We start from the raw sequence: 24,693 nt of genomic DNA on the forward strand, positions 1-24,693 counted from the left end.
CATTTTACTACAATTTTGCCCATCAATCCTAAAAATGGAGCATAAATCCCCAATTCTTAACAAAAGTGCTTGTTAGCAAATGTTGACTATGAATGTTAATTAGAGACATTGACATTTTAATTGACATGATTACATAAATACATGCATTCAAATTTGTCTTAACTGGCTAAAAACCTTAGGCACAATATTTTATTTTGTCACACATTACAACCATACAAACATATTTTCATTCAAAACCCATCTAGAAGCTATACAAACTCCTAATTAACTCTCTTCTCTTCGTTACCCAAATTAGTTCAAACTCTCTTCACTGTCCTCTCCTCCGGATCGTAAAGCGTGGCAAAATAAAATATTATTCTTATAGTTCGTGTTAGTTAAGGCAAATATGAACACGTATTTTTTTATTTACACTTTGGGTCAAGTAAAATTTAAATTTTCTTGACATATTCATATTGTCAATGTTTCCTAACATCTATATTTGTTTCAGATTGGAGATCTTTAAACAGTTTTTCATAGTTTTAGGTTATCAATCTTGGAGGGATACAAAAAAAGAGGAGTTATAGAAGGTTCATCAGGTTTGTTAGTTTGATTTTTGGAATTAACAATAAATGAACTAAATCAAATGAATTCAGGAAAAATAAAATGTTTGTATTAAATTTCATTTCTTTTTTAAAAAGTACTAATTTTATATTTTTTTATCACAAATTTTAATATATGACAAAAAAATGTATTTATTACATGACTTCTTTCTCTTATTGTTCCTTTTATTGGAGACGTTCAAAGTAAGTTAGGCATTATATGTGGGTATCTCTACTTGTAAGGTTAAAACCTTTATTCACAATGTTGTGAGGGATTAGCCATTCTTGCTAGACTTAAACTCTTGTAGTTAATGACTTCTTTCTTAAGTACATCATGCTATAATCAATTTAAAATAGAGAAAATTACAAATAGGTCTTGTATAGAAAATTTATTTACAAATAGATCCCATAAGATTTAGAAACTACAGCCAAAACCCTTAAGACTTGAGTGTAATTTGAGGTTAGGATGCAAAAAAAATATTACCCCTATTAATTTGGCTTTCACAAGTCCGATTTCTTGTTTAATGCTTGACATCAAATGAAGTCTCCATGGACTTAACTATGCCTACTTAAGGCTATAATTACATAGTGAATTACAAATTTTACATCGCAGTTAGTCCAATTATAGCCTTAAGTAGGCATAATTAACTCTATGGAGACTCCATGTTATATCAAGCATTAAACAAAATATTTAAGTTGTGAATTATGAACTTTTACTCATAAATGGTGAAGTTACGGTTGTAAGTGAAAGTCAAATCAACTTTTATGTTATGTTTGGATACATATGGATTTGGATTTGGATTTATATTTGAGCCAAAGTCATTATTTGGGTAATTAAAAATGTATGGGATCCAAATTCAAATCCAAGTTCCACCATATTCTCTTTGTAATTTCTTTTGTAATTTGAAATTTGACCTAAATTCATGAAGGCTTGATTGGCCCACCAACGATAATTAGATCGGATCACTAAAGTTGACGGAAACAAGCCACCATAGTTGATCGGGACTAGACGGCTAACTTCCATTGGGACCGAACCAATGGTGACGATTGGGATGGGACGGTCAACTTCTACTAGGACAGGACTAATAGCAATAATCGGGGATGGCTGACTTCATTAAGACTGGACAGACAGCGACAACAGGATGACTGACTTCCATTAAGATTGAACTGACTACGATGGTGATAATGGGGATCAAATGGTGGACTTTCACATAGACTGGACCAATAACAACGACCAGGACAAGACGGTTGACTTCCATCGAGACTAGACTGATGGTAGTGACTAAGACAGGATGGCCGACTTCTACCGAGCTGGACCGATGGCGACGACAGGGACAAACGGCTGACTTCTATCAAAACTGGAATGATGGCTGGTATTGGGATTTGATGACTGACTTCCACCAGGGTTGGTCTCGATGGAAGTTAGCCGTCTGGTCCTAATAGAAGAGTCAATCATCCTATCTTGGTAGTTGTCATCAGTTCAGTCCCAATAGAAGTCTTCCATTTTGTCCCAATCATTGACGTCAATCTGGTCCCCGTGAAAATTGGCCATCTAATCCCCATCGTCACTATAGGTCCAATCTCGATGGAAGTTGTGGCTCAAAAACTGAACAAGAAACAAACTCTTATTTATTGCTTTCAATCTGAGATGCTTTACAAAGAAAATGAGGGTCCTATTTATAGTACTGTGAGTCATAAACTAAAGAAGCAAAATAAGGGGGCGGTTACAAGAGTTAAGGAGAGGTTACATGAGTTTTATTGTGCTCCATTTAATCTCATTACTGGCCTTCCGTTACTTGTTCTTTTATTTTTTGTTCATCTATTTCATCCTCCCCGAGTTTGATAGAACTCACCCTCAAGTCAAATTCGACATCATCATCAACGTAAGGTGATAGATCAGCAATATTGAAGGTGGCAGACACTCTATAAAGACCAAGAAATTTCACCTTATAAGCATTGTTGTTGATCTTTTCTATAATCTTGAATAGACCATCAGCTCTTAGGGACAGCTTAGCATTTGGTTGTTTAGAAAATTGTTCCTTTCACAGATGTATCCAAACTAAGTCTCCTATATTAAAATTTTGCTATCTCTAATGCTTGTCATGTTGAGCCTTGTATCTTAAATTTTGCTTTTAGATTCGCTCACAAACTTGCTCATGCAACTTCTTAATTTCCTTAGCCTTTTGGTTAGTATCAGAACTATATTATTGCTTATCAAGTGAAGGGGTTAAGTCTAGCAGACTAAGAGGATGAGTTTTGTAAACAAATTCAAACGGATACTTCCCGATTGCTTAGTTGATCGAGTTATTATAGGCAAATTCAACTTGAGCAAGAATGAGGTCCTAGTGCTTTAAATTCTTCCCTACAAAACTATAAAGAAGATTACTAAGAATCCTATGACTGTCTGTCTGGGAATGACTAACACTGTTAAACTGGAGCTTAGTTCCCATCTTCTTCCATAGCATCCGCCAAAAGTGGCTAAGAAACTTTACATCACGATCAAAAGTGATAGCCTTGGGAATGCCATGAAGACGAATAATAACTTTGAAGTACAAATCTACTACTTGAATAGCATCATTGGTCTTCTAGCATGAAATGAAATAGGCCATTTTTAAGAAACGATCCACAACTATCATGATAGAATCTTTTTGCCTTTGAGTCCATGGTAAACCCAAAACAAAATCTATGCTCATATCCTCCCAAGATGCTTCTGGAATTGCCAAAGGCATGTATAACCCAGTATTCTGACCCTTGAACTTGGCCAAGTAGTAAATTTTGAATCACTGTATATGGTTGTTTACATCCCGCTCAAGTTGAGGCTAGTAAAAGTTCTCCTTCACTAGGTCAACTATTTTATCCCGTCTAAAATGTCTGGCTAATCCACCATCATGTGCTTCCTAAATTATAGCCTCTCTCAAGGAACCTTATTGAATACATAGGGTTTTGCCTTAAAATAAAAATCCATCATGTCTGTAAAACTAGTAGAAAGATTTATTTATAATTGCTTCCTACACTCCTTTGAAATTAGGATCATCTCGGTACAGCTCTTTGACAAGTTCAAACCTAACAACTTTGACAAGTTCTAGCCTTATGCTTGATAAGGAATGGATAAAACCATAAGAGTTTACTCCAATGAGCATGTCTACAATTGATCTTCTGTTGAAAATTCAAATACTTGAGGGCCTCATGATAAGAAAAGAGTATGAACTCTTTATTTAGGAGATAGTAACTCTAATGTTAGAGAGCTAGAACAATGGCATAAAATTCTTTGTCATAGGTGGAATACCTAAGCTTAGCATCATTGAGCTTTTCATTAAAAAAGGTGATGAGATGGCCCTTTTGACTTAAGACAACACCAATATCGGTATTAGAAGCATCACAACTAACTTCAAACACTTAGTTAAAATTGGGAAGAGCTAGGACTAGAGCTTCGATCAACTTCTTCTTAAGCTCCTTAAAGCTTTTTTGAGCTTGCTCTGTCCATCAAAATTTATTTCCTTTGGTCCAATCTGTAAGTGGTGTAGCAATAGAGCTAAAATTACATATGAACCTCTTGTAAAAAGAAGCTAATTCGTGGAAGCTTTGAACTTCTTGAATAGATTTTGGAATTGGCCAGTTGTCAATGGCTTCAAATTTGCTTGGATCAACTTGAACACCCTCTGCGATAATGATATAACCTAAGAACACAACTTCACTGGTGAGGAAAGTGCACTTCTTGAGATTAGCATAAAGCTTCTATTCTCACAAGGCTTGTAAGACTTTCCATAAGTTCTCTAAGTATTCTTCTTGACTCTTGTTATAAATAAGAATGTCAACAAAGTACACAACAATAAATTTACTAATGAAGGGTTTCAATAGCTGATTTATCAAGCACATAAACGTGCTAAGGGCATTTGTCAACCTAAAAGGCATCATACAAGTCATCTTTGGTCTTGAAAGTGGTCTTCCACTCATCTCCTGATCGAATTTTAATTTGGTGGTATCCATTATGAAGGTCAATTTTTGAAAAAAGTAGTGGCACCATGCAACTAGTTTAGCATATCATCGAACCGCGGTATCGAAAATTGATATTTAATAGTGATCTTATTGACAGCTTGGCAGTTAATACACCTTCTCCACTCTCGTATTTCTTAGGTACTAGAAGAACAGGTACAGTATAAGGACTAACACTTTCTCAAACTAACCCGTTCTTCAATAGTTCTTCAACTTGCTGTTAAACTTCAGCATGTTCTTGAAGGCTCATTTTGTAAGCAGGCTTGTTAGGAAAGACTACTCTTAGAACAAAGTCTATGGCATGTTGTATGTCTCCCATGGGAAGCAACCTTAGTGGTATCTCATCAGATATCACATTTGAAAATTCAGATAGTAATGGAATGACTCCTAGTGGATTGGCAGACTCATCGTTCACTTCAAGCACCAGAATAAAGCTCATCATTTGGGCTTCAGACTTCATCACCTTGAATTCCTTTTTAGTCATTAAAGACACCAATGGCTTAGAGACACCATATTCCCTCAAAGATTACTAATCTCGTTGGGCAGTTTAGGCGATAGTGTGAACTTGACACCATCTTTCGTAAAAGAATAGGTGTTTGCATGCCCGTTGTGCATAGCATATCGATCATATTGCCATGGCCTCCCCAAGAGAAGGTGGCAAGCATCCATAGGAACAACATCAGACAAAACTTTACACAATATTAGTTCTTAATAGAAAAGGTCACAAGGCATTGTTCAGAAACTTTTACCCAATTCCCCTTGTTGAGCCAGTGAAGCTTGTAAGGATACGGATAATCTTGTGTTGGCAACTTCAATTTCTCCACCATGTAGTCAGATACTAAGTTTTCACAGCTTCCACTGTCAATAATGCAATTACAAACTTTTCCTGGGGCTGTGCAACGAGTGTGAAAAATGTTGCATTATAGCCAAGGTTCTTCTTTGACTACAGTTGTATATAGACTTCGTCTAAGTACCAATGCTTCTCCTCGATTAGCAAGCATAACCCCCTTATTATATACTAGATTAGTGCCATAAAACTCAATCTCCTCCTCATCTTCTTCAGATGCTTCATACACTTGACCTTCCCTAATAGTGACAACCTTTCGGGTAGGACAATCCATAGCAATGTGGCCAAATCCTTAACATTTAAAGTATTTGATTACTTTAGAGACAGATTCCTTAGTAGCATTTGCTAATGGCTTACACATAGCACTGGTTTGTGGCTTGCTTCAGGGGTTGGTCTGCTGAAATTATGCCTTGTGGGCTTCTGAATAACCCCTAGATAAAGTAGGCTGGAAGAAATGATCTTTTGGGCATTTGCTTCTCAACACTCATGGCTGGGCAGATTACATCATCTAAGGTCTACTACTGCTGAAGCTAGACTGGATGGCTGATATTTGTGTTTAATCCTGCAAGGTACCGGGCTATTATTTGCTCCTCCTTCTCCTGAATGTCACACTTCATCATAAGTTGTTTAAATTCTCTAGTATATTCTTCTATAGATAAAGACCTCTATTGAAGATTTTACAGCTGGAGAAAGTTATCTTAATGGTAATAATCTGGTAGAAATTTCCTAATGAGTTGGCATCTCATTTTCTCCCAGGTCTCAATCTTGTGCTTTCCCTCACGTTCTAACTTCCATATGAGGTTTTCCTAACAAATAGAGGCATGTTTCTTGAGTTTAAAGGCGACAATCTTCACTTTCTGAGCATCTGAAATCTCCTTATATTCAAATACTCATTCAACAAAAGCCAGTCTATGAACTCATCTTCCTAGAGTCTTCCCTTAAATTCAAGAATGTCTACCTTAATGTCATTAGAACAGAATTGTTGTTGTCATAGACGGCAATGATTGTCAGTGGATGATGAACTGCTGCTTCCCGAATCTCCTCCTAAGTTTTCTTTGTTATTGTTTAACAGAGTTCATTGCATTTCCACAGTAACTTCCAATTCTCATATCCTACGTCTCATCTCTTCCATCTCAATCTCGTGCACATTCCTGCGTCTTGGAGGCATTTTGATAGGTGTCAAGGCTAGGATAAGAAATTTTTTAGAAAAATTAAGGTAAATGAAAATTTTGGTGAATTTGAGGACAAATAGGAAATGTTAGAAAGATATAGAAGTAAAATAGAAAGGTTCAAGGGACATAAGGGCAAGATGAGAATTTTAGAAAAGTAGGGGCCAAATGGGAATTTTTGGAAAGTATAGGGGCAAAAATAGAAATTTTAAAAAGTATGGGGGTTAAAATGTAATTTTAGGAAAATATAAGGGTCAAAATGGAATTTATGTAAAGTTAAGGGTCAAGAATGTATTTCTTGGAAAAAATTAGGGTTAAAATGGAATTTTAGAAACTTTAGGGGTTAAAAATGGAATTTCATAAAGTTTAGGGTCAAAATGGAAATATTAAAAGTCTTGGGGGTCAAACTGTAATTTTAGAAAAAATGGGCTGACTGGGCAGGTGTGATGTGGTGGATATGACACATGGCGGATACTAATTAGGCTGACTTGTCATTAATAGATCAGAATGATGACGTGGCAGATGACGTCATCATCTTCAACCTCTTGATGGCACATGCGGCGCGTGTATCGGCAGCGAGGTGCGTGAGACTCAAGTAGGTGGCACGTGATGGCGTGTGAGACATTGTACAGTGATGGGGAACCTCCTATTCCATGTTTTCAGACCTCTTGAACATGATGGTGATGTCAGTTTCTTGAAAAAATACCTAGATTGTAAAACTCGAAGATATCAAGAACTCCTCCTTTGAATCTCTGTCTTCTCCATCGTAATCTCTCAACTGTTTCTCACTATCTTGCTTTCTGGACCAGCTCTAATACCAAAACGGCTCAGAAACTGAATGGGAAAAAAACTCATATTTATTGCTTTTAATTTGAGATGCTTTACAAAGGAAATGAGGGTCATATTTATAGTATTGTGAGTCTTAAATTGAAGCAACAAAATAAAGGGGCAGTTACAAGAGTTAAGGAGAGGTTACAAGAGTTTTATTGTGCTCCATTTAATCTCATTACTGGCCTTTTGTTGCTTCTTCTTTTGTTTTCCGTTCATCGATTTCATGTCAGCCGTTCAGTTGCTATCAGCTTGGTCTCGGTAGAAGTCCATTGTCCCATCCCAGTCATTGCTAGTGCTATAATCCCAATCGGCTTTGACTGTCCGATTTTGGTAGAAGTTGGCCATTTGGACCATCAACTTTGATTAGTCGTTCAAGTTTCTTTTAAATTCAAATATAGAATTTAAAATTTAAAATTTTACTTTAAATCTAAATAAAGAATTTTAGTATTATAATGTGAAATTTTTTATATCATCCAAACAGAGAATTTAGACTCTATGAACTTCAAATGTGAGATTTCAAATATGAGATTTTAAATCTAAATTCCCAACTTAAATCCACCTATCCAAACACAACCTTAGGCAAAATTACATATAGGTCTCGTGGAGTAGGTTTATTCACAAATATGTTCCGCAAAATTTGAAAACTGCAGCTAGTTTCCTTAGGAATTGAGTATAATTTGAAATTAGGCTACAAAAAAAATCCCTATAAAACATGCATATGTTGCATCAATCAAATAATTAATTTACAACTACTTGATCTACAATTTATAATTATAATTTCAACTTTTTACAACTGTAACTTCACATATCTAATAGTTAAACAATCATTTGTTACTAGAAAAGTTTAACATTAATTGTTTACAACTATTTCATTAGTAATTGATAAATATAACTTCAAGTTTTCACAAATGTAACTTCACATATTCAATAGTTAAACTGATCGGTTTAATTATTGAATATAAGAAGTGATAGTTGTAAAAAGTTGAAATTGTAATTGTAAATTGCTGATGAAATAGTTGTAAATTATTTGATTGATGTAGTGTATATATATTTAATATGAGCATTATTGTCTTTTTACCCAATTTCAAATTACACTAAGGTTCCAAGGGACTAAGTTGTGATTTTTAAATTTTACGAAACTTATTTGCAAATAATTCAGCTCTATGTACAAGATCTACATGTAATTTTCCCCAACTATTGAGGGCTTTATTAATTAATTAAGTCTAACTTTAAAAAACTCTTAGGTTAAATATGCAAATCCCAAATGAGCTCTATTCTTTCGTTACATCCCTATTAGACCAATTATGGGCTTAAGTAGGCATAATTAATTCAATAGAGATTTCATGTTATATAAATTCTTAAATAAGAAATTTAACTTGTGAATTAATATAGTTTTTTACTTGTATATTTTAAAGTTGCAATTGTAAGTAAAAGCCAAATTATCTGTCAATAGTTTTATTAATTAAGCTAACCTTAAATAACTCGTAGGCTAAATATGTAAATCTCAAATGAGCTCTATTACTTTTCCTATATCCTAATTAAACTAGTTATAGCCTTAAGTAGGTAGAATTAACTCCATAGAAATTTGACTTATGAATTATAAACTTTTACTTGTAAATTTTGAATTGAAGTGGCACTTGTAAGTGAGAGTCAAATTAATAGTGGTAGTATTGTCTTCTCACCCCACCACAAATTATACTCAAATCTCAAGAGACTTGGTTGTAGTTTTTGAATTTCATAACACTTATTTGTAAATAACTCTATTGTGTGGGACCTATTTGTAATTTTTCCTTTAAATTATATGTACACATTTTAGTTTTGGATTACATTTTGAATCAAGTATTGATTTTGTTACATGAACATTTGCATTCGATGGGTCGCTTAAATCTACTCACTTAATGATTGTCTCAATTATAGCCTAAGATTTCATCAATACTTGAAAATTATAAGATACATTTTCTCCAAAAATTCAAAATAATCCTTATGATTAAAGCACTCTTCACATATGTTGTCCCCTCTAAAAATTTGAGATTTTGTATTTTTTAAGTGTTATATGACAAAATCTCTTATAGCTGATTAAATCAAACTATTGTCATCATGCCACTTGAGACACTCATTGAGTGAATAGATTTAGGCTACTCGCCGAATTCAAATTTGAAGAAACCGACATCCTCAAACCATTGAAAATTGCTACAACTTAACTATTGTTGATAGCAAGATCAACAATATTGCCATTGACGATGTGCATACTTGAACTATAAAAGGCTGCGTTATCTTCCATTAATTTGTATCATATTGTATCACCTCCATTTAGTGAAAAATGGCTAGCAGGAATATATTGTTGAATAATATTATATGTTTATAAGTCCATAAGCCTCCAAAAGTCAACCTGCGTAGTCAACAAAAATAATCTAACAACCAAAATTCAAATGGCCACAAACAATTACTGAATATGTTATCGCAATTACTGAATAATATATGCGTTGCAAAATACTCCTTCCATGATATTTATAAGTCACCTTTGACTATTCACATAAATCAAGAAAGCTAATTAAAATTAGTTGATTGTCAGAAAATTATCCAAATTTTTTTTACACAAATACCATTATTTAAATACAAATTCTTGATCATCTGTCTCAAATACCTCTATCCACAATGTTTTCTCGGCAATATCCTTGGTTTTGGATAAATATATGTTAGTTTTAGTTTTTGGATAAACATTTTCAATGAAGTAGTGATTGTGTTAAATGAACAACCTAATTAATGAACCAATATCATCACACTGTTGAAAATTGCTGCAACTTAATTATTGTTGATAGAAATAGATCAACAATATTGCCCATGACGATGTGCATGCTTGAACTATAAAAGGCTGCACTATCTTCCAGTGTTTGCATCGTAGGACATCACCACCATTTAGAAAAAATATGCCTCGCAGTAATATATTATTTGCTTTGCTTTTTATAGTTTTACTTGGCCTGTCAGAAGCACCAGGACGAAGATCACTGTATGCATTTGCCTCAAGCTCTAGTGATGGTATCTGCAAATCAATGATAGAGACACAAGGCTACCCATGCCAAGAACATAAGGTTTATATATTACCTCTTTTTCTATTTACAAATTTTTCTCTTGACAGCGTTATTTGCAAGTTATACAGTATTCTAGAAGCTTTTTTATCGTTTCTATATATTTATATATCTCATTAGAATCTGTATAGCAATTAGTATTTTTTCTAATACTGCTACACTTGGTATAGACATTGTTGAGTAATTATGATTTAGAGAGGGGTTAAGAGAAATGATTTAGAATTTGATGCATTTTTTTTATATAATTATCTGACTAGATCATAGTTAAGCATTCTCGGGTATAATTGAAGGGTATCTATAGAAAGACGAGATACTTTTAATTGATTTTCTTGGATTGTGTGAATTAGGTAAATAGTGAGCTATAGTATTCCTCGTGAAATTAAACAAGACCAAACATTACTAATACACGAACATGATTGGCGTGATTCAGGTTACCACAGAGGACGGATATATCCTGAGCATGCAGAGGATTGTGGTGGGGCAATCTGGTTCAAAAGGAGACAAGCCACCTGTTCTGTTACAGCATGGTGTCCTTGCTGTAAGTTTTTCTTTTCCTTTTTTTCTTGAATAAAAAAAATATAATGTCTTGTTTGATTCACGTAGCAAGTATCACCATCATATCGTCCCTTACTTGGATCGTTATGTTGTGTTTTGTGGTTTTTAGGATGCTATAACGTGGGTGCTCGCGCCTTATAATAAATCATTGCCTTTTATCTTAGCAGACAATGGATATGATGTGTGGCTTGGCAATACTCGTGGTACCAAATATAGTAATGGCCACACATCTCTTTCAACTAGTGATAAGGTACCTTCTATAATACAAACACCCCCCCAAATGTCATGTAGCACTAATGTCCTAAACTCTTTATCATAGCAATGTTGTCTTTGAAGTAATTAAATCGTAGTAATGTTGCTTTTAAATTAATTAAATTGGCAAACATTGACGGTTAATTTTACTGGCTCGAAAATAAGTTCAATTCAACCTGTTGTAATGTTGCTCTTGAAGTAATTAAATCTTAGCAATGTTGCCTTGAAAATAATTAAATCATGGCAATGTTGCCTTGAACGTTAAGTCTAAGCCAGCAAATTTAATGGGTTAACATTGGCTCTTTTAACACCAGGGGCAATATTATTATGATTTAAATATTTTAAGGACAACTTTGTTACGACAAAGAGTTTAAAACACTATGTACTCCTATGAAAATAATTCAGGGATAAAAAGAAACCTTAACCTTTTATATATATATATATATATATATGATTATTTATACTTATTTTTTCCTAAGTTAATTTAATGGAGAATAACATTTTGAGATTAAGAGATGAATTTTGATTGATTTTAGTGTAGAACTCAGATTCTGAAATTTCATTAAAAAGCCAAAGGTTGTTGAATAATTTGTCATCGTTATAATGAAATTTACTGATATTTCAAATTTTCACAATGATATTATGTATAAAGTTGTGTAATTGTCAAATTTTAGAATATTAGTGTTAAGTTTTAGAATACTTTGTCACTGTGTAAAGATGTCCTATTGAAAATAATTTTGTTTTAGGTATGGTCGTGCATTAAAGCTTTATTTGGAATGAGAAAGAAATATGCATGAGAGAAAATTAGGAGAGAAAACTAAAGAAAAAATAAATAAATTTCCCACCCTTATTTTTGTCTAATTTTTTCCGAAGAGAAGGGACAAACTAAATAAAAAATTTATACTATAGAGAAACAAATGTCTTGTTCTTTTATTTTTCCCCCTCTTGGGTAATGTTCGAGTTGGTGGATTTTAATTTAAATTCTACAATTCAAATTCATGTATTTAAACTATTTTATTTAGGTAGTTTAAAAAAATTCAAATGAAAAAGAGATGTCATATGAGTTGAAATTCGAAATGAAAATGAAAAATTTGAAGTAGTTGAGTTTACATCCATTTTTCAATTGATAACAAAAAATAACAAAATATGAGAAAAGATTCAGAGTCATAAAGGTATTAATAGTAAAAGCATAAAAAGAACAAAATGTTTGAAATGATTGAAATTTGAAATGACTATGGTGTAGAGGGAATTTAAAATTATAAAAAATTATAATGAGAAATAGATTTGGAATTAAATTAAATCCAAATCCATAAATTCTTGTACATCCAAATGAGAGCTTTGGTCCAATTACAAATCCAAATCCTCATCAATCCAAACATACCATTAATTTTTTTTTTCTCATTTCTATTTTCTTCCCATATCAATTAATGGAGGGTAAATGTGGGCATCTAATGTCAAATTTTGCAATATATATCAATGTCAAATTATTCATTGACCTTTGGTTCTTTAATGTCAAATGTTGACTTTCTAATATTAGTCTCAAATTACAAATGACTTGGTCATTTATCAAAACTCTAGAATGTTTTAGTTCCAAACTGAAATTAAATTCAACTTTGGGTCTCAACTTGTCATTCCATCTTAATTTAATATAAGCTTTTCAGGGACTCATATTTTATTAACGTACTACTTATTTGGTTTTTCCCTTAAAATTAAAAAAAAATCCAGGCCTATTGGGAGTGGTCATGGGATGAATTGTCCTCTTATGATCTTCATGCTTTAGTTCAATATGTCTACAATCATACTGGGCAGAAATTGTACTATGCCGGACATTCCCAGGTAATAATTAGTATTTCAATAATTCTTTTGCTCTTAATTTTAATGTTTGCTCTTTTGAACACATGAAATAAACATCAATGAAGTAAAACTAAAACAAGATGACGATCGAAATATATTTAATATAATATATCTTGATTTTGTACATGGATAACTTAACATATTGTATTGATTTTTTTAAAGAAAATTTCAGTATGCATGTACATGACACCTAAAATAAATAATTCTTATTGATGATTTTTTCCTTTGAAATTGAATATGACCTGATACATGTGCAACCATCCATATATATATATATATATATATATTGAATATAGCTTTAATTAATTTCAAATTATATATTTCAGGGGACTTTAATAGCTTTGGCTGCATTTTCCCAGAAGAACTTGTTGAACATGATCAGATCTGCTGCTTTATTTGCCCCAATTGCTCATCTCAATAACATTCCTTCGCCTGCAATTCAATTGGCTGCTCGCTCCCTTCTAGCTACTGTTACACACTTCCCATATATTTTTTTGTTCATATATAGAATTTCATTTATATAATTAATAAGCGATTAATTAACTTGACGATTTTGTTTTTCCTTTTCATTGTTATTGTAGGCTCTATATTGGTTAAAGCTCGGTGAGTTCATCCCCAAGAGGTAAGCAATATAAATTTAAAAAACAATGCTACTTAACTTTACTATTTGGTATCACATTTAGAAAGCAAGGAGATAACTAAGCAATTTGAAGCATTTGTTGATTATATGCCTCTAAAATGTGAAAGCAAGTTATTACAAATTGTTGGAATATATTTTACCAAAAAAATAGATGGAATAATAAGGTTGATATATATATATATATAATACTTGCTTCCAATAAAATCAAGACATTTGAAATTTTTATATCTTAGGGATTCTATGATAAACTTTGGTTATTAATATTATTAGCACTTTGAAATCTTCTTATTTTGATTTCATTGGACAAAAATATATTAAATATAGGGTAAAAAATTGGCCTCTAAATTATAGGCCCAAGAGTGTCTAATACCTTATCCTAAACTCATATTTGGTATAATGTTCTCTTTCAACTTTTAAAACGGTGTAATTTGGCTCTCTATAGTTAATAAAAATTAACTTTGATTATTAGTTAAGTAAAAAAATGATAAAAAAAAGGATGTCTAAAATTACAAAAAAGAACCAATAAAATTTTCTTGATCCTTTTATGTAATTTTTTGGGGCTTTAAATTACTGCAATTTTTTGGTTTCTTTTTCCTATTATTTTTTGATCAACTAATCATCAAAGTTAACATTTGTTAACAGTAAGAGTTAGATTGTACCATTTTTCAAAAGTTGAAGGGGAATATTATATAAAAAATAAGTTTAGGATCTCAAGCGCTCTTGAATTTATAGCTTAGGAGCTAATTTTTTATTTAACCCTTTAACATATACGATTAAATAATTCAATTTTTGGGTTAAAGACTATTTTTTCCCCATGAACTTTTATTTTTTTTTAGGAGCGCTATACATCTTATATTAAAGAGTGGGCCAATATCCCTTGCAAACAATTTTTTTTAGAAGCAAAATTATCTTCTTTGTTATCTGTTGATGAAGAATAGTTGTGGGACCCAATCACAATGACAGTAAGGCATTCTGACCCATTTTACGCATCTATTGCAAGCCAAAGGGGCTGGAAGTAATAATGGCAGTAGCCAAAACCATGCTTTATTTTATCAATGAAATGATGACAAAATGAGTTAGAATGCATTATTGTCACTATGCATGAGCTCCACAACTATTCTATGTTAGCAGATAATGAAGAAGAAGACAGGTCTCTAATGGAATAGTGATTTTGCTCTTGGAAAACTAGTTTAGAAGGGATATTATCCTACGTTTCACTACAAGGTATCTAATACTTCTAAAAAAAAGTTTAAAAGGAAAAATTGTGATTAACCTAAATCTTTTCCCAAGTCAAAAGTATTGTGTACCAAATGAAATGCTACCCCACAAAAAATTCATAGCTCACTGTGCTTTATTTTATACTTCCAACTTCTCTTAATTAATTGGTTCAAATGGAAAGTTTCTTATACAATAAAAAAGAATTAATCATAGGATCATCTCTTGGTTAATTGGTCCAATATATCATAGATAAAAAGCTTTTAGAATAATATAAATATGGTCATTTTCTAGCTAGTCGTCGATATTTATATCCCATCATGAGTGACAAAATTCATGAAGCACTAACTCTATGAAACATTAAATATTTTGTCCCATTTTCAAAAACTATTACTACCTACTGCCTTGTGATTTAAGAACAAAGTTATTCATAATGAAACTACAAAATTATTTATTAACTTTTAAATTTATTATTAACATTGAGCAGTCAAGAAGTTCGCCAGCTTATAGGAACGATCTGCAATTCTTCAGGCACCAATTGCTCAGACCTTGTGAAACTTTTTACAGGTATACTGTAGAATAAAATATATCTTCAAGTTCTTATATATGCACATTGGTTATGACAGTTTTATATTTTTTATCCCTCAACTTATTTGCTTTTGCTACATACATAATTATTTTATAAATTGCTCTCAAATTTTATTAGGCCCAAGCTGTTGCATCAGTTTTACGACGATAGATACCCTTCTTCTTCATGAGCCTCAACCAACAGCGACTAAGAACTTGATCCATTTTTCTCAAGGTAAGTTGTTTTTTTTATTTAATTTTATAAATCCAACCCCTTGATTAATTAGGGTGTGGTCCTATGATATTCCCATGAAATATTACATTAGCATAATTTTGTTTTTGCTGTTGAGAGAAAAACACACACCATCACTCAATTAAAGGATTCGATATTATTTTTATCATGAATACATCTTTTAGTAATTTTATTGTGTAAATTATACATCAAAAAGTCATATTCTAGAGTCTCAGATGCTCCTTGGCAAGTTGGCCTATAGTTTAAGGATCAAATTGCCATTTTATCCTAATTTTAAAATGAGGAAGTATATGCTATGCCATTGTCAAGGTTTTGAAATGAATGATTATTAGTAACACTTCTTTAAAAGGAGGCCTAATTATTTACTTCCCTCTAGTTGTACGTGTTCATATATTGTTGGTTTTATTTCAGAATGACTTCAACCAAAAGAAAAAAAAAAATAATATAGAGTTAAAGACCATTTTTCTCTCTAAACTTTTTCTTTAAAGAATGTTGGACACCCTATATTGAAAGGTGAGGAAATATCCCCCCGAAATAACTTTTTCAAGAGCAAAATAGCCCTTTTATCTAAGACTTGTTACCTTTTCTATTATTTGCTGGCATGGAATAGTTGTGGGGCTCACGTAAAGTGACAACAAGGCATTCTGACCAATTTTGTTCATTTGACGTGGGCCAAAGGGGCTGACAATGGCAGGAATTGTGCTATGTTTATGCAACAAAATGGTGGCAAAATGTATCAAAATACCTTGCTATCATTATGTATAGGCACTACAACTATTCCATGTAAGCAAATAATAGAGAAGATGACGAGTCTCTGATTGAAGAGCGATTCTGCTCTTGAAAATAAATTGTTTAGGGGGAATATTGCCCCATCGTCCTGTATAAAGCATCTAATGCTCCTGAAAAGAATTTAGGAAAAAAATGGTGTTTGAGCCCAAAAAATAATTTATTATCATTGTTTTTATTATAGTAACTGTGATTTTGAGCAGTGGTCAGCACAAGAAAGATAGCGAAGTATGACTACGGAAATCCTATACAAAACATGCAACACTATGGACAATTGAACCCTCCCCAATATAACATGGCTAGCATCCCAAAAGACTTTCCTCTTTTCCTCTGCTATGGAAAGAATGATATCTTAGCAGACGTGAAAGACGTGGAGTTTTTGATTAATAACGATCTCAAAGATCATGATAAAGGCAAGCTTGAGGTGGTTTATAGTGAAGAATATGGTCATCTTGATTTCATTATGGCTTCCAATGCGAAAGAAGTTGTTTACGAGCCAGTGTTGGACTTCTTCAAGCGTACTTAATTGAGTATTAAACTGCTATACACACTACCTATGATTCAAAAGTGTTGTACCCAGAATAAATTACACTTATTATTATCAAAATAAAATACACTTATTGTGTATTACAGTATCATACAATTAGTCTTGTATACTTCAAGATTTATATATCAAATGAAATCATACTTGATTAAATAAATTCAAGAGCCAATAATTTCCAAAGATGGGGCCAATCAAGGATACCATATAGATGGGTATAGTTTAATCAATGGCTTGAAGTCTGTGAGGACAATGAGATGAGATTCATGAGAGCATTGTGTTCCATTTAGAAAGGAAAGGATGATCTAGTGAATGGTGATAATGGGATATAGGATTAATTACATTTAGGGTTTTTATTTTATTGGAGAATGATCTATAAGATTTATATTATGATTTTGTTTGAAAAAAAGCATGAGCCTTTTTTCTTAATAATAATCTGGGCTGGTTCTCACTACTAAATTTTCTTCTAGGAGAAAATTAGAGTGTTCTGTGGCGAGTTTGTAGCCATCAGGTGGGAAGATTCTCTTAACTTTCTAGCAAAATATTCGCTCATCTGATGCTTTTTCTATGGAAAAAAATTGTGAGAATTCCTTTTAAAGATAAATTCAGTAAGAAAATTTGAGAGAAATTCTGTCTTAGCTGTAATCCGTGAGAAACTTCTACAAGAAAAACACATAGTATTTCATATATAATCAAAGTTTTAAAGAACCAAATAAAAAATGTGCACGCACATACTCTTGAACTTAATGTAACTGTAAATATTTTTCTTTATATATATATATATATATATGTATATGTATATGAGTTTTTCAGATCTAAGCATTGTTGAACCTAATTAATTAGGTTTAGCTCAAAGATGCCTTTTGCATTCATGTGAGACTCCAATCCGAGCTCTTGAATTAAGCCATTAGATCAAGATTTAGATAGTTTATATTTGATTTCCTATAAAATTATTATTAAAATATAAAATTATAAAAGATATAAATAATAAAGTTCAACTCTTAAAATTTAATAAGAACAGTTAAAAAATACAGTTAAAGGAAAATAAAATAAAATATTTTGAGAAAAATGATCATCCAAAATTTTGATCTAATGGTTAAAAGTAAGAAGAGGAGGCGAAGAAAGAGGAGCCATTTCTAACGGTCAAAGTTGTGATGCGGATAAGTGACTTGTTCCCGGGCCAAGAAAACAAATAATAATTTTATTAGGTCGAACTTTTTTTCAAATGAAAATTTAGGACAGTCATAGAATGTCAACATCTCCCACTTGCAAAAGAAATATAAAAGTATATTATCATTATAAGTTATATATAGAGAGAGAGGACAGACGCAAGCAGATAATTTATTAAATTTAAAATTATTTTTTATTCATTAAAATATGAGGTAAACGTTGGTTTCCACCACCCGATTATTATTATTATTATTAGAGTAAAATATAGTGAGTTTCCTTCTATTTTATTAAAATTATAAAGATCTCCATTCTATTTTTAAAACTTATATTTTAGTCTAATTAATACTGTTAGTAATATTCAGTTAAATATTTTAAAATACTTAATTATTTGTAATTATATCCAACTGAATGTAAACTAAATACAAACGAATAAAGAGCAGGAAAAGCACAACAGAAAAAGTGAAAAACTAATCCTATCCTATCTACTGAATATTAGTTTGCCCTTGTAATAATCTTATGGCTTAGTCCCCCCCCCCCCACACCCCTTTAAAAACCTTTAAATAATTAAGTATGTTAATATTTAAATAAATAATTTAAAAATTTTGTGTTAAAATTAATGAAACTAAAAGAAAAATAAACATAAATTATATAGAGTAATTTATCATATTAAATCCTTATCTCATTAAATTTTTTACCTATGTGTTTGAATATTATTTTTCCAATTTATGTATCTAAATTTTTTAAAATTAAATACATTTACATAACTAAAAAAATTAAAATATAAAGAAAAAGTAAAAAATATATGCATTAATATTTTTGGGTAATTTGAATGATTTATATTTATAGAAGGAGGATTTTTGTTCAACATATATCACTTAACAGTCAGCTAACTGTTAGAGGTATGGAAATAAAATATTAAAAATAGAAGTGATGTTTATGTTTTTAAACTAATCATATTAAGGGTGTACATGTTTCAAAAATAGAATGAAGGTATATATAATTAAAGTAAAATAGAAAGGGTAATGCACTCATGATGAAACGTAGTACTCTAGTTCAGTCAAAAACAATGATGGTCAACACGGTTGTCTACGTGGGCTGGTCCCCACTTCACCAAACCATGTTGACCATAATTGTTTTTCCCTGAGACGTAGTACTCTGATCTAATTTAAAACATGTTGAAACTGCCTCTTGGATTAGTATTTCAAGCCTGTGTTTCTCTGAGAAAATTAATCAACTCGAACTTGTCACAATGGCGACTAGCAATGAATTAGCCTGTGTCTCTACTTCAACGAACTTAACAATCCCACCATGGAAGTATCATGTCTTCTTGAGTTTCAGAGGAGAAGACACACGCAGAGACTTCACAGCTGAGTTACACAATGCTCTGAAAGAAAGGTGTATCAGAACTTTCATAGATTATGATATAAGGAAAGGGAAAGATATCAGCCCAGAACTGATTCAAGCAATTGAAGAGTCTCTCTGTGCCATTATCATATTCTCTAAGGATTACGCTGCTTCAACTTGGTGTTTGGATGAGCTCTCAAAGATTGTTGACTGTAAAAAGGCTTGGAGCCGATTCGTTTTCCCAGTGTTCTATAACATAGATCCATCTGATGTACGACATCAAAGAGGAACTTTTGCTGCTGCGTTTCAACAACATTGTGAGATATTTACTCAAGAACAGGTGCAAAAATGGAGAAATGACTTGAAAGAAGTGGCAAATATAAGTGGCTATCATTGGATTGATGGGTAAGTTCAATTTCTTTGCTTGATTATATATGCCTTCTCTGATTAATTACCTCAGCAATGTTGTAGTGTTGTTTTTCTTTAAAAAAAAAAATAAACTGAAAAATGAATGCCATCCTAAGAAAATAGAAAAAATTCTAGAATTTTTTTGGGAAATATATGATATTTTCAATTTTGATAGTAAAGGGTTTTTTGTTTTGTTTTTTTTTTGTTTTTGCCGTTTCAAAATCCAATTAATATTCATTATTTGAAGTGCTGTTTCATGCATTCATTGGAAGGGGGAATTTTAGCAATTGACTTGGGAAACAATATTTTTCAATGGAATCATAATATCTCCCTCTTTTTAGTCATCTAATAATAATATCTCCTTGATTTATTTAATTTATTGGCTTTGTATATTATCTCTCAATATTTTGCATTATTTCAAAAAAAAAATTGGACATCTATGTATATCTAGATTATCTCTTCATGATCTCTGCTTATCCAGATTATACAGTTTATATTTTAGGATTAGGATTAGCGTTTGAATTTTTTTTATTCAACTAGGATTCTATAAATAGCCCTATATGTAGGATTTTTTTTATTGTAACAACCTTTGATTAATTCAATAAAAAATTGGGTATTTTTTTATGCCTTCCTCTTCTTCAATTTTGTTCGGACATATATAATATTTCTCCGAATTTCATATATGCAAGTATTACATAATTCCTAAATTTCATCCTTGTAGGAATAAAGAGAACAACATTAGAAAAATCGTTACAGGAGTATGGGTAAGATTATACGGCATTATTGCTCGTAGTATTATATTATCTATTTTAACGTGCAGTTTTGTTGACCAAAAGAAAGGAACTCATTATATTTGACCCTTGGAAAACTATGGTCAACTATGATCAACTATTATCATAGGTCAATACAATTAATCACCAGCAACCCCCACTATTGATTGATTTTTTTATTTTAAAACAGTTTTTCTTTTTTTTGTTTTAAAAAATAATTTTGAAAAAGTGATTTACAAAATGATTTTAAAAAATAAAAAATAGAACAAAATAAAACAACGCCTTGACCTCTCATTCAATAATAGTAACCCAAAAAGGGCCAAAGCAAGTGGGACAAACTTAGTTCGCGTGCATGTACTTTGTTCATTATTTATCTTAATTTTTATATATCAATTTTGAACTATCACATTCACTTCCCATCTCAAGATTTAGTTTTGATCAAATCTTTCAAGCAAGACTTGAATACTTGATTCCTTGCCTTAGATTCTTATTTTGCCCCTTTTACTTGTCTAATTTTGGAGACTAATCCAATCAAATGATATACCCCAACTTCAAAGAGATAGTCAAGTGTTTATTATTATTATTTTTTAAATAATTTTACTGCAGCTTAATTGGTGGCAGACCCAACTAAGTTTTTTTTTTTTTAAATTAAGATATGGCTTTCGAAGTTCAACACTAAAATGAATATGAGTGGACAGTTAAAAATAAAACAATTCTCCTATTTTGCCTAATTAATTTCGCATATTGATCAGTTATAAACTACGTATTCGAAAAATTCAGGGGCAGATCAGTCAAATACCATTTGTACTTCGAAAGTTGAAACATGAAGAAGTTATCAAGGGGGTGGGACATCCTCAAGCGATAAATTTTCTGTTTGACCTTGACCTCTCTGGTAAGGTAATATCTTATTTTTCATTTCTAATTTGACAAAGAATTTTTGTACTTGCAACATACTCCCTTCTAGGTCTTTATATATAGGATGTTTTATAGAAGTTTATTTCGTTCATAAATATAAGAGGTGTGTCAGGATATTTTTGTCCCTAATAATGTCGATTAATATTATGGTGATAATAGGTAAAACACACAATTGATATATCTTCCCTTTCTATTGCAATATACTCAAGCTATAACCCACTCAATTATGGAGTTTCAGAGTTTGCCATTCATGGATTTCAGCTATGCTGGTTTTAAAGATGTTAGAATGGTGCAAACAAACCTAGATTGCACAAAATTTTTGGTAAGTAAAATTCTCAAAATACTTAGAACCTGTTTGATTATTTTTTTTTAGAAGAGTTTTCTTTTGAAAAACAAAACATAAAAAAAAGCATGTTTGTAAATATGTTTTCTGCTATATCTATTTTGAAAAATAAAAATTTAAAAATTATTCTGAAAAATTAAAAAAAATAGAATATTTTGTTGCTATTTTGTTATTTTTTGCTCTGCAGAATAAGAGAAAATGCAAGAAACATAATGATTTCATTAATGACAATTATGTCAATAAAATAATAATTTTTTTAAAAAAATTCTTTCACCACTTTATATTTTTTTAAAAATAATGATTCAAACATATTTTTTTCATTTTTTTTGTTTTCAAAACTTGTTCAAAAAAATTACTCTACATAATTGTTTTAAGAACATAAAAACAGAAAATAGATCAAACAAGCTCTTATTCTCTCCATATCTATTGTTACTTGATGTTATGAGATACACACACAGATATATATTAAGAAATATCTTTCTTATAGTTTAAGAATTAACTACCATCCCAAGTTTATTTGTCAGGATGTTAATGTTGAAGAATGCATTTTCGACTGCTCAAATTTCCCTCGGTAAGTGATTCAGATGAATACTTCCAAAATTTTCATCATGATCGATTTTACTAGTCTCTTACCTTATCCATCTTGCCCTTGCCTGTGTAAAGATGTCAATTTAATCGAGCCACTTTTCGTAGAGTTTCACTGAATAATGCTGCTCTTCAGAACTCAACACTAGAAGGCACGTTAAACTCTACATTATAGTTTTTACATCTCCGTAAATACATATGTGACAGTGAGAACTATACTACTGATGCTAAGAACTATTCCTTTGCACTAATGCAGATGCTTGCTTGATAAAATGTTCCTTAGTTGGAGCAGTCCTGACTTCTGCAATTCTTAAGGTTCACCACCAGATCATTAATTGTATATACTTGATTAATTTTTTTGAGTGAAAACTATAATCTAATAATCACATAATCTAAAGTACAACCATCACGAAATAGAAAAACAAGAGAGGGTTAATCTTTCATCATTCGCCACCTCTTGGAGAAAAGGTGGAGATTGATCAAAGATTGTTTAATTCTCTAGATAAAGGAGATTAGTAGAATATATACAAGACAATGTGGATATAAGGATGACATGGAGTCGAGATTTCCTTTTGAGAATGTTGATCGCTTCAGCACAATCAGAGAAAACTTCAACCTTTTGAAACCCTCTTTCCCAACAAATCTTTAATCCTCTAGCAATGCCAAGTAAATATAGCAGGCGGATATTGGGACAATTTATTTTAAAAGTAGTTGCCAAGCATGCATTGCAATTCATGTTGGTTGTCCACCCACTCATCAGGATCATTTTTTAGGGCCTCAATTCTATTTCTTCTCATCCTCATCTTGACATTTGTATGGAAAGTTATTATTTGTTGTATTCTTTCCAGAGCGCCCTCTCAAGTAGTTGCAAATATTGGTTGTCTCTCTGTTTTCTAGAATTATCAATACATGCAGCTAGCATCTTGAGTAGACTCCATTTCTTGTATGGAATATCACTACAACATTTTTTCCCTTTAGGATATTTAAAAAATGTAGTAAAAACTATGAAAATTGTTACTCTTAATTGTTGCCGAACGTAGCATAACTAAAAAAGTCTGTAGCAATAGTTTGCTCACTCTATGGTGGCATTTCATTAAAACTGTTGCCTAAACTATGAGAATATGCTATACTTACTATCTAACTATAAACAATAGTTTCGAAATGTTTTTATCAATAGGCAAGATTTAAGAATTATTTCAAAATTGTTATATACCCAAAATTTAATATTTCTTTTCCATCTAAGATTTGACCCTTGAACCTATTGAAAGGAAGGGGTGATTTTAATCACTCTTCCAACTTGAAAATTGTTGTTTATTCTACTTTAAGAAACAATTTTCAAATGTAGCCAAATATTTGTTGCTTAAAGTAGTAATCAATAGAAAGATATGAAAACCGTTGCTTATGCCCACATTAGGAAAACACTTTTAAAATTGTTGTAAAGAAAACTGTTGCCTAAAGAAAAAAAAATGTCGTAGTGAACATTCTCAACCCTGTTTATGCCCCAAACCAGAGCTTGATTCGCAAAGTTATTGACATTGTCATTCCAGTTATAGGATCTCTTAGAAAATCATATTCAAGGGGCCAAGGAGCTTAACATTTGAACACTCTTATTTTAGGGTGGGGGCAGTACTTGAAAAATCTCTAAGAAAAAGCGACCAATGAACAGAGCAACGCCAAATTAAATGGAAAACTTTAAAGTTTGGGAAGGCCAACTGCTATTAGAAAAAGCCCAATCAATCTTGTCCTTAACACAATTTTTTCCCATGCAAACCAGTCACCCGCAGAATCTACCTTAACCAAATGAGCCTTATGAATACCCATCCACTGGGTATTTTTGTTTGAACCCATTATGGGGCAATCGACAAGCGTTGTCCCTAATCAAAAAGGGCTATAATCGCTTAAACATGATGTACTGGGTTTGAATGGATTAATGTCAACTAAATACTTAAAATAAAACTTAGAATGATTTCATCTGTGAAAGATATAAGTGT

At 31.7% G+C, this 24,693-nt stretch overlaps 2 protein-coding genes across 14 annotated transcripts in view; both read left to right on the forward strand.

Annotated features, from left to right (window-relative positions):
• The first annotated feature begins 10,345 nt into the window (after window positions 1-10,345).
• On the forward strand, window positions 10,346-17,186 carry LOC129317426 (triacylglycerol lipase 2-like). The gene is made up of 9 exons (XM_054961754.1): window positions 10,346-10,507; window positions 10,935-11,042; window positions 11,169-11,309; window positions 13,037-13,147; window positions 13,492-13,635; window positions 13,747-13,787; window positions 15,508-15,587; window positions 15,727-15,822; window positions 16,830-17,186. Exons 1-9 carry the CDS (start codon window positions 10,346-10,348, stop codon window positions 17,150-17,152), a joined length of 1,206 nt encoding a protein of 401 aa, XP_054817729.1. The 3' UTR covers window positions 17,153-17,186.
• A 2,371-nt stretch (window positions 17,187-19,557) lies between these two features.
• The window catches only part of LOC129318254 (FH protein interacting protein FIP2-like), a 97,078-nt gene continuing 91,942 nt past the window's right edge, over window positions 19,558-24,693 (forward strand). For 6 of the 13 annotated variants that reach the window (XM_054962951.1, XM_054962938.1, XM_054962939.1 and 3 more), the window contains exons 1-7: window positions 19,558-20,086; window positions 20,811-20,853; window positions 21,640-21,756; window positions 22,013-22,096; window positions 22,630-22,688; window positions 22,781-22,854; window positions 22,959-23,017. In XM_054962951.1, the coding sequence (XP_054818926.1) occupies window positions 19,587-20,086; window positions 20,811-20,853; window positions 21,640-21,756; window positions 22,013-22,096; window positions 22,630-22,688; window positions 22,781-22,854; window positions 22,959-23,017 (936 nt within the window). In that variant the 5' untranslated portion in view covers window positions 19,558-19,586. Of the gene's footprint in view, window positions 20,087-20,810; window positions 20,854-21,611; window positions 21,757-22,012; window positions 22,097-22,629; window positions 22,689-22,780; window positions 22,855-22,958; window positions 23,018-24,693 lie in introns of all 13 variants that reach the window. The other 7 variants (XM_054962947.1, XM_054962944.1, XM_054962948.1 and 4 more) reach the window with 7 other exon arrangements.

This window comes from Prosopis cineraria, unplaced genomic scaffold (genome assembly GCF_029017545.1).
Source record: "Prosopis cineraria cultivar Desert tree isolate PC_DT_omini unplaced genomic scaffold, ASM2901754v1 PC8, whole genome shotgun sequence".
Classification (NCBI taxonomy): Eukaryota; Viridiplantae; Streptophyta; class Magnoliopsida; order Fabales; family Fabaceae; genus Prosopis; species Prosopis cineraria.

Excerpts from the sequence above, each read along its gene's own strand:
- LOC129317426 (XM_054961754.1), top strand. The coding sequence starts at position 10,346 with ATGCCTCGCAGTAATATATTATTTGCTTTGCTTTTTATAGTTTTACTT. Across the intron at positions 11,043-11,168 it reads TACAGCATGGTGTCCTTGCT|GATGCTATAACGTGGGTGCT; the intron begins GTAAGTTTTTCT and ends TGTGGTTTTTAG. Across the intron at positions 15,588-15,726 it reads CCTTGTGAAACTTTTTACAG|GCCCAAGCTGTTGCATCAGT; the intron begins GTATACTGTAGA and ends AAATTTTATTAG.